Source organism: Siphateles boraxobius, unplaced genomic scaffold, assembly GCF_051911475.1.
Source record: "Siphateles boraxobius isolate OS27281-9 unplaced genomic scaffold, OSU_SipBor_1 66, whole genome shotgun sequence".
Lineage (NCBI taxonomy): Eukaryota > Metazoa > Chordata > Actinopteri > Cypriniformes > Leuciscidae > Siphateles > Siphateles boraxobius.
The window spans coordinates 32251666-32264475 of record NW_027509193.1 but is presented as its reverse complement, the minus strand read 5'-3'; the positions used below and the strand labels follow the sequence as shown (position 1 = coordinate 32264475).

The 12810-nt window shown below is 35.3% G+C and overlaps 1 protein-coding gene across 2 annotated transcripts in view; it reads right to left on the bottom strand.

The window, feature by feature from the left end:
• Positions 1–12148, bottom strand: part of LOC143722311 (uncharacterized) — a 66152-nt gene extending 54004 nt beyond the window's left edge. The window contains exons 1-7 of one of the 2 annotated variants that reach the window (XM_077213648.1): positions 12067–12133; positions 9939–10023; positions 9376–9715; positions 7656–9288; positions 4694–5071; positions 2498–2920; positions 10–432 (exon numbers count right to left, since the gene is read on the bottom strand). In XM_077213648.1, the coding sequence (XP_077069763.1) occupies positions 10–432; positions 2498–2920; positions 4694–5071; positions 7656–9288; positions 9376–9697 (3179 nt within the window). In that variant the 5' untranslated portion in view covers positions 9698–9715; positions 9939–10023; positions 12067–12133. Of the gene's footprint in view, positions 1–9; positions 433–2497; positions 2921–4693; positions 5072–7655; positions 9289–9375; positions 9716–9938; positions 10024–12066 lie in introns of both variants that reach the window. The other variant, XM_077213649.1, reaches the window with a different exon arrangement.
• Positions 12149–12810: the final 662 nt, after the last annotated feature.

Below are 12810 nucleotides of genomic sequence, written 5' to 3'. Positions count from 1 at the left end.
TTCAGTTACCTCAGCTGTGAGATGTAGGACAGACACTGAAGGAAACTCTTTATTTCATTCTCTTCCTCTGAACATCCTCTCAGATCTACTGGTTTCTTCTCTGTCTGGAGTTTCAGCACTTCCAGGAGGACGGAGGTCTTTCTCTGTGAGAGATCTATGATCCAGACATCAGGTGACTGGAAAACTGACTGTAATGCTGGAAGGAAACTCCTGCCTGTTTGAGTCTCATAGTTCTTCACATGTGAGCAAAGATCCAGCAGGAAATCACTCTGTTTAATTCTGTCAGTCTGTTGATAAGGAAAAGATGTGTAGGTGCAGACTGATGATAACAGTTTCAGCTTCTGCTCTCCTGTCTGTGTCTCAGTCTCTGCTGCTTTAATGAAGAGTCCCAGAAGAAATCTGTTTTGAACACTTTCCTTCAGATTAGAGAATCTGTAACAAAATGGAAATGAGAAATGTGAATAAATAGAGATATCACTGAACTTATTGTAGCTATGACTTGACTAAATAATACAAATTCAAATAATGTGTTTTTTGTTTCCTGTTTTCAGCTCACATTGTTGTAAACACTTGAGACAGAGCATCAAATTAGTCACTGAATACTGACACAGTAATTAACACTTTATTTTTACATTTAATATTTAGCAGACGTTTTTATCCAAAGCAAATTACAAACGAGGAGAGCAATAGAAGCAGTTAAACTAACAATAGGACAACAATATGTAAGTGCTGTGATGATTTCCAGTTTAGTCTAACGCAGTATGTGGAATTTTTTAATAAAAAAAAAAAATAGAGATAGAGTAGAAGAGAACAGAAAAGAAAGTGTTAGTATTAATGTATCAAGTGTTGCCGAAAAAGATGCGTCTTCAGTCGTTTCTTGAAAATGGCTACGGACTCGGCCGCGCGGGTTGAGTTAAACAGGTCATTCCTCCAGCAGGGAACATTCAAGGAAAACGTCAGTGAAAGTGATTTTGTGTCTCTCTGGGATGAGCCACGAGTCGACGATTACTTGCAGAGCGCAAGTTTCTGGATGGCACGTAAGTCTGGAGTAATGAGTTTAGGTAAAGGGAGCAGAGCCAGTGGTTTTTCTGTAGGCAAGCATCAGTGCCTTGAATTTGATGAGAGCGGCAACTGGCGACCAGTGCAGTTTTGTGAGGAGAGGAGTGACGTGTGCTCTCTTCTGCTCAATAAAGACCTCTCTAGCGCAGCATCTGGATCAGTTGCAGAGGTTTGACAGTGCGAGCTGGAAGAGAGCATTACAATAGTCCAGTCTGGACAGAAGAAGCGCTTGGACAAGGAGTTGTGAAGCATGCTCTGATAGGAAGGGTCTGATCCTCCTAATGTTGTATAAGGCAAATCTGCAGGATCAGACAGTTCTAGCAATGAACTATAAACAATGGAGCAAAACAATGGACTCCATTCAATTTATCAATTATAAACTCCAAATAATTTTTATCTATTTTCTATGCTGTGTAAAGTCGTTAATGTCTCAAAGATTTGTATTAAAATACAACATTACATAGCCCACAGTTATAGTCAGCGAAGAGCATTTCTGTCATTTTGATTATACCAGACAATGAAAAAAACTGCTAAAACCAAACAATTAATGGAGAAAAATGTACTTTCTGATTTTAAGTGACAAAAGGAGAAAGACGCTATTTGGTTCAACTGTCGTGGACAGATTCTTTACCTTTTATTTTGTTCAACTTGACTTTTTTATAGCAGTTTTTTTTTAAATAGTTCTTGGTTTTAAATAGTAAGGACAAATTCAGTCCTTAAAAAGTTTAGAAATTTTACTGATTGTAATATAGTATTTTACATATAGATGTGTGCATTGAATTGTGCTGTGAATCCAAAAAAATTCACTTCCTGTATTAAAAATTAATATAGTAAATTAGCAATGTATTTCCAAATTACACCCCAATCCACAAAATACATTTTCTCATCAGTGCCTCTCTAAAACATGTTTAATGATGAAAAAAAAAATTACATCATGAATATTAATTCCTGGGTCTCTGAGGGTTAAATCAATAATCAAAAGCATGTAATTGTCACCTGACGTCTGTCCGCGACGCTCAGATACAACGCGGTTCATAATCCTGCCGCACCACTGAACATAGTTTTTAATTTAATTACATTCAATTTGTTCCAAATTGTACATACTGACTTCACCCTGTGCTGCAAGATACATTTAGTTTTACATTAATAGTTTTACAGCTTGAATAAAGTCTAAACATATTGGAAAAATGTATAATAAACCTAGCCCTATCTAATCTTTCATTTTGCCCTGTTGTGCCATTGCTGTTATTAAACTAAAGTATAGTATATTAATTTCATTGAAAGAAAAAAAGAAAATATATGTACTGTAAATCTTTTATAGTTTTGTGGACTTCGAAATTGAGCTTGCAGGCATAAAATGTGCACAGATTGAAACTACAGTGAAGTGAAACTGATTGAGAAGTAGCTTCAGTTAGTGAATATCCAAAAGTTCAGTTACCTCAGCTTTGAGATGTAGGACAGACACTGAAGGAAACTCTTCATTTCATTCTCTTCCTCTGAACATCCTCTCAGATCTACTGGTTTCTTCTCTGTCTGGAGTTTCAGCACTTCCAGGAGGACGGAGGTCTTTCTCTGTGAGAGATCTATGATCCAGACATCAGGTAACTGGAAAACTGACTGTAATGCTGGAAGGAAACTCCTGCCTGTTTGAGTCTCATAGTTCTTCACATGTGAGCAAAGATCCAGCAGGAAATCACTCTGTTTAATTCTGTCAGTCTGTTGATAAGGAAAAGATGTGTAGGTGCAGACTGATGATAACAGTTTCAGCTTCTGCTCTCCTGTCTGTGTCTCAGTCTCTGCTGCTTTAATGAAGAGTCCCAGAAGAAATCTGTTTTGAACACTTTCCTTCAGATTAGAGAATCTGTAACAAAATGGAAATGAGAAATGTGAATAAATAGAGATATCACTGAACTTATTGTAGCTATGACTTGACTAAATAATACAAATTCAAATAATGTGTTTTTTGTTTCCTGTTTTCAGCTCACATTGTTGTAAACACTTGAGACAGAGCATCAAATTAGTCACTGAATACTGACACAGTAATTAACACTTTATTTTTACATTTAATATTTAGCAGACGTTTTTATCCAAAGCAAATTACAAACGAGGAGAGCAATAGAAGCAGTTAAACTAACAATAGGACAACAATATGTAAGTGCTGTGATGATTTCCAGTTTAGTCTAACGCAGTATGTGGAATTTTTTAATAAAAAAAAAAAATAGAGATAGAGTAGAAGAGAACAGAAAAGAAAGTGTTAGTATTAATGTATCAAGTGTTGCCGAAAAAGATGCGTCTTCAGTCGTTTCTTGAAAATGGCTACGGACTCGGCCGCGCGGGTTGAGTTAAACAGGTCATTCCTCCAGCAGGGAACATTCAAGGAAAACGTCAGTGAAAGTGATTTTGTGTCTCTCTGGGATGAGCCACGAGTCGACGATCACTTGCAGAGCGCAAGTTTCTGGATGGCACGTAAGTCTGGAGTAATGAGTTTAGGTAAAGGGAGCAGAGCCAGTGGTTTTTCTGTAGGCAAGCATCAGTGCCTTGAATTTGATGAGAGCGGCAACTGGCGACCAGTGCAGTTTTGTGAGGAGAGGAGTGACGTGTGCTCTCTTCTGCTCAATAAAGACCTCTCTAGCGCAGCATCTGGATCAGTTGCAGAGGTTTGACAGTGCGAGCTGGAAGAGAGCATTACAATAGTCCAGTCTGGACAGAAGAAGCGCTTGGACAAGGAGTTGTGAAGCATGCTCTGATAGGAAGGGTCTGATCCTCCTAATGTTGTATAAGGCAAATCTGCAGGATCAGACAGTTCTAGCAATGAACTATATAATGAATCCATTTTTCACCAAATATATATGAAAAACTATTTACCATCTTACTTTTTTTTACTTAATTCTCAAAGTGTTTAATTATTGAACAACCTTATGTGCTCTGAGATGATTAACTTACATTTGAGACTATTTTTCTAAGCTCAGCAAAACAATGGACTTCATTCAATTTATCAATTATAAACTCCAAATAATTTTTATCTATTTTCTATGCTGTGTAAAGTCGTTAATGTCTCAAAGATTTGTATTAAAATACTACATTACATAGCCCACAGTTATAGTCAGCGAAGAGCATTTCTGTTATTTTGATTATACCAGACAATGAAAAAAACTGCTAAAACCAAACAATTAATGGAGAAAAATGTACTTTCAGAATGTAAGTGACAAAAGGAGAAAGACGCTATTTGGTTCAACAGTCGGGGACAGATTCTTTACCTTTTATTTTGTTTAACTTAATTTTTTTATAGCAGTTTTTTTCATAGTTCTTGGTTTTAAATAGTAAAATGTCTAAACTTTTTAAGGACTGAACTTGTCCTTACTGATTGTAATATAGTATTTTACACATAGATGTGTGCATTGAATTGTGTTTTGAATCCAAAACTTTCCCTTGATGTATTAAAAATCAACATTGTAAATTAGCAATGTATTTCCAAATTACACCCAAATCCAAAAAATATATAAACAAAATAAATGTTCTAATCAGTGCCTCTCTAAAACATGTTTAATGATGAAAAAAGAAATAACATCATGAATATCAATGCCTGGATCTCTAAGGGTTAAATTAACAGTCAAAAGCATGTAAGTTCAGGTACCTCAGCTGTGAGATGTAGGACAGACACTGAAGGAAACTCTTCATTTCACTCTCTTCCTCTGAACATCCTCTCAGATCTACTGGTTTCTTCTCTGTCTGGAGTTTCAGCACTTCCAGGAGGACGGAGGTCTTTCTCTGTGAGAGATCTATGATCCAGACATCAGGTGACTGGAAAACTGACTGTAATGCTGGAAGGAAACTCCTGCCTGTTTGAGTCTCATAGTTCTTCACATGTGAGCAAAGATCCAGCAGGAAATCACACAGTTCTGTGTTGTTATTGTGTCTCACGTCAATAAAGGAGCAACTGCACTGAGATGCGTTATGGAAGAATTCTCGAAAGAATGTGATTTGCTTCAGTGGTTCTTTCCAAACCTTTAATCTGCAAAACAGAAATCATACATCAATAATAATAATAATTTGAAACTATAACAATTAAGCAAATTAATAAAGAAATACATTACTATGGCATAAAATAATTATATTGTTCTGTCAAATAAAGGCATTTAATAATAATAATGATAATAATAATACAATATAAATGTACAGAACATCAGTACAATTAAAATACTAATATTTATGTCTTAATTTCTTTGCTTTCAAATGTTAAACTTTTATTTGGTGAAGACCTTAGAGCTTCTCTTTAGTTCATAACAAATCTCATTGCAGGAGGTTGAAACATCGGTAACACTTTAATAACTGCATGCTTTTAATCATTAGTTAGTGAACCGTTTATTCATCATTTATAAAGCATTAATAAACATTAATAAGCAGTTTATAAATACAGCTATAAATGCTTTATTCTTGATTTATAAGCATATCTATAATGTGTTTAATTGTATTTTCATACTTTATTAATTCATCATTTTTAAATGAAGTATTTCATTATTTACAAACCAGTTATTTTGGAGTTGTCATTGGTTCATAAGATCACTTAATTCAAAACTATTTAAATGTACATTCATACATCTTATTATTCATACATCTAGTTACTTAGTGTGTTAATAAATGCTTTATTTACATGTATTTCTACTGTAGTTCATAATTAATTCAGGTTTGTGAGCTCATCTAAAGTGAGGACTAGTTATCCCTTGTAAAGCTTTTACAAGGCATAAATGCTTTACAAGGCATAACTATTCCTGACTTTAGATGAGCTCACAAACAGTCACAAACTGACCACTACTAAATGCTTTATAACTACCTAAAATAATCACGAATTACAGTAGAAATACATGTTAATAAAGCATTTATTAACACACTAACTATTACTATGTCTAAAAAATAAGATGTATAAATGTACATTTAAGTAGTTTATTAATCATTTTCTTACACTTTCTAAGTGATCTTATGAACCACTGACAACTCCTAAATAACTGGTTTGTCAATAATGTAATACTTCATGTATAAATGATAAATTGATCATTAATAAAGTATGAAAATACAATTATTAAACACATTATAAATATGCTTACAAATCAACAATAAATCATTTATAGCTGTATTTATAAACTGCTTACTAATGACTAATTAATGCTTTATAAATGATGAATTAACAGTTCATGCTTAACTAATGATTAATAGCATGCCGTTATTATAAAGTGTTACCGAAACGTCTTAGTGATGTGCACAAATAAATATTTCATAATAAAACTGCAATATTCCATTTTGATTTCATGGTGACTTTAACTTTGGACGCTGGCTGAGATGCTAAGCGTGTTCTGCACACAATCGCTGATGGCACCGTCCGCTAGCTCGTGCGGTCCTGACGTTTTTCTTGCATTTTGCGCTGTGGGCAGTACCATGGCACATGGGGTGGCCGCAGACTGTTTTACATCGTTTATAGTCTCCTGTTTTTGTGCTAAATTTTTAATACAATAACACTTAAAAATACTTAAAATATACAATAATGTGAATCTTATTTCAGCAAATTACCTCTCATTGTTACATCGATCCCCAGCCAGTTGTGGGGTAGATTGAAACAACTCTTTGTATTTGACAAACTCACATAATCTGTTATTGTTTATTATATGTCCAAGTGTGTTATATTTTTAGCAGACAAATGTGGCTACCATGTATCAAATTTTGACAGATCTAGCATTAACAGCCAACGAATTACCGATGCTCAAACAAGAGGTGTTACTTTCATCCCCGGTCTCCCCTATACAAAATGTTTAGGCTTACATAGTAAACTCATCAGATGCAAATGTTTTCAATCGCTAGTGAGCATCATTGTTAGTTTCCACGGCAACATTGAACCTCGTTCCCTTCAATTTAGCACAGTCATTAGAAGATGTTCGCCCGGGATGAGTCGAATGATAGGCTTTGTCTTATAACTATATGCCGAAAGTCAAGATTACCTGATTAATAATTTGTTTCGGTTTATTATCAAATGGCGAATTCCAAAATAATTTGGATGCATCAGGCATGCAACAATAATAAAGTAATGACAAACAAGTAAATAAATACAAACGAGGGGCAGCGGGTAAAATAAAAAGCCAAACAACCGTTTCGCTCACTGCTCCCGATGGCCAGATCTGCCTTACATTTAGCAGTTATTAACAATAAAAACTATGGCACTTTGTGTGAAAATATGTGTTCCTCTGTGTTAGCTTTTTAAACTATTTACTTCTCAATGTGCATGCTGTTTTTTACAATGCCTTTATTGCCTTATTGGATCTTTTAAGTTTTATGGGAATGGACTTTAAATAGGGGGACAGAAATCTCTCAGGTTTCATAAAAAAATGTGATAAATGAAAATCGAATGGGTTTAAACTGACACGAGGGTGAGTGCATGATGAAAGAATAAATATTTATTCTTAAGGTATTTATAATACCCTATAAATACAATAAGCTCAGTCTTAGAGAGGGAAAAAACTATATTGCGATTGATTTTCACATCCACGATACGTTCTCACATTTGTTTTAAAAATATTGCTATATATCGTTTCACCTCTATTCCTTAGTACCTGATCTTTGGTGAGCAGCTGAGCATCATGTTCATTCCTGCGTCAGTCATGTTACGGTCCTCCAGATTCAGATAAACCTCTTTATCTCTGGACTGACTGATCACGTAAGCCAAAGCACAACACTGATGAGGGTCAAGATCCTCTTCAGGCTCGAGCTGATGGTCCATCTTCGCCAGGAACATTAAACATGCTTTAGGAGACTGGAGCTCATACAAGCACTGACACACATAGAGAAGATCAAACTCTTCACTTTCACTCCTAGGTTGGGGAAAAGTTTCCAAAAACTTCTCAATGAACCAATCAGATGTTTTCTTTATCTGATCCTCTGGAAAGAGACACTTGATGAGTTTAATGTTGTGTTCTCCCAGAAGTCCACATAGGAAGGGAAGAACATGTTTCATGTGTTTATTCTGCTCAGTCTGACAGAGTTGTAGGACTTTCTCAATTTCATCTGGATGTCCAAGAAGCCACAAAGCTGAGAAAAATTCCTGCATTGTGTTGTGGAGAAAAGCACAGTACGTTGTTGCAGAGTCTCTTATTGTGATCGTCTTAAGAAAAGCGTGAAAAATGTCTTTCTTAATACTGGTAATATCTAGAAATTTCAGGCACTTTTGCTTAGTTGCATTGAATGCCTGTTCCATCAAGAAATAAACCTGATCTTTCACCTCTCTCGGGTATTTATCTATTTCTTCATTTTTTTTCTTTCCAAGTTTCTTCACAGCAACGCAGAAAATGTGGATGTACATTTCTGTGACTGTGTGTGGATGGTTGAAAACGTTGTCGTTTTTAAATTGAATCAAGTCTACAATCATGAATGCATACATGGGCACATGGCTGAGACTGAACAGCTCTTGATTCTTCAAAATAACATCTAGAAGAACAGGATCGTGACCCAACATCTTCTGATAGTAAGCGTTGATAGACTCTTCACCGAATCCTTCGACATACACTTTCAGTGTCGGCCAGTCGGAGAAAAGTGGATCATATTCCACCTCTGATCTGCATGTTATTATAATCTTGGCATCAGGCAGGAGCTCGTTGTTCATGATCTTCCACACGGTGGAGTTTTCTTCTAAATCGACTACGCCATCAAATACAATGACAACTCTCTCAGAGTTTTCCTCAATATCTTGAAACACGTCCTTTCTGTCTTTTTCCATTGGTTTTAAATATACGTCAAAGAAAAAAGACTCCAAATTGGCAATAATAGAACTGTGAGTCAAAACAGTTTCATCAAAGTAAAACATGTAGTCCAGCTCTCGGCCATCTTTCTCTGCCCACAGACGCAACATTTCCTGGACAACTGTAGTCTTTCCTATTCCAGGTTTGCCTATGAGGAGGATGTTCTTATCTTGGCATCTCAGCAGATCCACAGGTGAAAGTGCTTGTTGCTCAGTAGGAATGTATGCTCTCAGCTTTTTAGGCCGTAGCTTTTTGCTTTTTTTGTTTTTCCATTTTATTTTGCATTGAGGAGTTTTCACCACAGAGTCTCTCTCTAAAACAACAGGTATAAAATGGAAATTTACTTGTGCCTTGTCAACCGGAAATTTACAGCAACATTCTCTTTGGACCTTCAGAATCCTTTTTGCTTTCTCCTTGAGTGCTGTCTGGTAGTTTTGACAGGGCTTTGTACCTAAAACAGCAAAAAAAATTAAAACACGATTTATACTGGTAATGTGTTATTTCACCAAAATGTTTTTTTTTCCATTGATCTATTTACCAAATGAATCATCTTCCACTCGTAATGGAAAACAGCTGATCCAGGAGTGTAGTTTAGGATGTAATGTACTCTTCTTAGTGACATCCAAAATCTTGAGTAATTCATAACTGGCCTCTTCCCCTTTTTTAATGACCCAATCCAATATACATCTGGCTTTATCAAACTCTGTCCTCTCGGCTTTGAGATCATCGACCTCATGGTCATTGAAAACACTCTGCTGATAAAGATTCTCAATGATCAGAGGAAGGTTCTTCATATCAGTCACCAGGTTTGTCCTGGCGTTTTTGAGGAACTCAATAGCAGATTGCCCAGCAGACGCCATACTGCAGGCATTTCAAACCTGAGGTACAAGACAGATACTCAAACAACACTACAATTATTAATTACATTTTCACATTTGAGCAATTTCACATAAGAGTGTACTATAGAAAAAAGTCTTAATACACTAGGTTTATGTGAACTTGATTATCTACAATCATTCTCAAAGTTTATTAGTTAGCAAACAAAACATGTTGCTAATAAACTCACACTGTGCTGTAATACTACCAAATCATGAATCTAACCTTTATTTTCACACCAAAATCTCAGATGGCCAGTGATTCCTCTTTAATGAATCATTAAAATATTGGTGTCCAGGACATCGTGAGCCTAGAAAGTGAACACTGAGTTTTTAATGTGAGAATTAGCCTAACTAACAAATGCGCAGAGGTCTTTGAGCAAAAAAGAAAAAAAAAGAAAAATGCCAGTCACAAATTAGAAGTTTGAAGAAAAGAAAAAATGCCTGAGGATTTCGATATAAGAAGAACTCCATCCTACGCCGGGTCAGAGGTCACCCTTCCGCCAGAACTCGACTCTCTCATGAGCGTGCGTATACAGCCTTTGCTGGAAGCCAGTGATTAAAGTTTATAAAGTTTTAAATATGGATATTTTTCTCTAAAAACTCATCGCTTCAATTCAGAAGGCATTTATTAACCCACTGGAGTCGTATGGATTACTTTTATGATAGATGGATGCACTTTTTGGAGTTTCAAAAACCAGCGCACTATTCAATGCAATTACAAAAATGGGAAAAGACAGGATATTATTTAATATGTTCCTTTAATTAAATGGCTAAAATATGATTATTATAATAAATTAATATGTAATAAATTAAAAAATATATCTGTTTTAAACTTTTCTTTAACTTCAAGTTGTCATATGAAAAACAGGACAATAATTAATGATGTACACTTCAAATTTTAGAGCGGTAAGATTTTGTATCGTTTTTGAGAAAAGTCTCTTCTGTTCACCAAGGCTGCATTTATTTGATCCAACAGCAAAAACAGTAATATTGTGTAATATTATTACAATTTAAAAGAACTGTTTTCTATGTAAATATATTTTACAGTGTAATTTATTCATGTGATGAAAGATGTATTTTCAGCATCATGACTCCAGTCTTCAATGTCACATGATCCTTCAGAAATCATTCTAATATGATGATTTGATGATCAGGAAACATTTCTGTTATCAATGTTGAAAACATCAGGATTCTTTGATGAACAGCATTTATCTGAAATAGAAAGCTTTTGTAACATTGTACACTACCATTCAAAGGTTTGGTGTACGTAAGATTTTTTGGGGGGGGGGGGGGGGGGGGCAATTAAAGAAATTAATACTTTTAATAATATACAGCAAGGATGCATTAAATTTATCAGATGTGACAGTAACAACATTTATAAAAGATTGCCATTTCAGATAAATGCTGTTTTTTTTCTATTCATCAAAGAATCCTGAAAAAATGTATAATAATTAGAAATGTTTCTTGAAATCATGTATCAGATTGAATCCTGAAGGAACATATGACGCTGAAGACTGGAGTGATGATGCTGAAAATTCAGCTTTGATCACAGGAATAAATTACATTTTAAAAATATTCCAATAGAAAACAGTTATTTTAAATCGTAATAATACAGTAATATATACAATATTACTGTTTTTACTGTATTTTGGATCAAATAACTGCCTTGGTGAGCAGAAGAGACTATTTTTAAGAACATTTAAAAAATCTTACAGATCTAACATTTTTGAACAGTAGGTTACATTACATTTTACATTACATTAAATGTAAAGGCTAGTTTCATGACAAGTACACAAAAGTTATTTTCTAGACTGAAAGTAATGATAACTTGCATTGTTCGGACTATTTATCGTGCTTTGTGCTTGTTTAAGTTCAGCCAGCGCCCAGCGAGCACAACTGTTTTTATCGCATTCAATGCAGACTGCAAACTTACATTGACAACTGAAATATTTACAGGCTGTACTTAAATTCACAAAGTATTTTTTTAAAGCAAGAAAGCTGTTATCGTCCTTCCGGGTTTTCCAAAGATTTACAGTATACAGAGCTCCCTTCCCCAAAAGCAACCAAAACGAAACCAAAACCAAATCGACATTTGTTTGTCTCAAGCCATTCATAACTGAAGTCACCGAATACGTATGGTTTAAGTTATGGTTTTATTCGTTTCACAGCATTCACAAAACTAAAATTGTAAACTTTTTAAACTAAAACGATGGGCTAAGCTTGTTCGTGCGACGCGATAACTGACATAAAATGACGCAAAGCATGAAAGCATACGTTAAAATACAAAGAACAGAACGATTGTTTATATCAACATGCAAAATCAAGATGTTTTGTACTGGAAGCTAATGTACCTGCAGCTTAGGACGCACAGGAAAACAAGACAGTTTGGTGAAGAGTCCCACTGAAGTGATGGGTCCTAAGCTTAGGACCCAAGCTATCCGATTGGTTCAAAGCACATTAAATGGGTAATCGCTTTAGTGCCTTATTACAAATCAGATATCACTTTATTAAGTCGTTTGAACTACGTTATAACGACAAATGATATGTTTTAACTTATATGTTTCATATACTAGTATTTAACCGAAGCTATAGATTGTGAAATTAAACATTTCTCGTTCTTAGTGTTCTTTTAAACACGGCAACCTCCTGCCTCTCTCTTGAAACCAACACGGAAGTGAATTAAACTCCAATTCATCGCCTGGCCGCTTGAGGCTGGCAGCAAAAGTGAGTCAAATCTGTATCTCCCCCATGTTAAAATGCCCAACTTTACCGTAGAAAAAAATATGTTTACAGCCTGGTGTCTAAAGTGGTTTTGGTCTATACAGCTAATTTTGCCCTTCATGACAACTGTGAGGGGGGTGATTTTTTTTTAGAACGTATCTGTTTAAATTATATTAAGCCTTAAAATGCTGCATAATCAAGGGCGTGGCCACTTGAGTGACAGCTGGTGATTGCCGCTGCCGTTACTAGCCGTTTGTCTGTTCTCTGTTAACCATCACGTCACCTCAGCTGATTCCAGCTGCTGGATTTGTCATCTCTGCCGTGTTTGTACTTTTTTCGGGATTATTTCATACAGTTTATTACACGCCACGCAC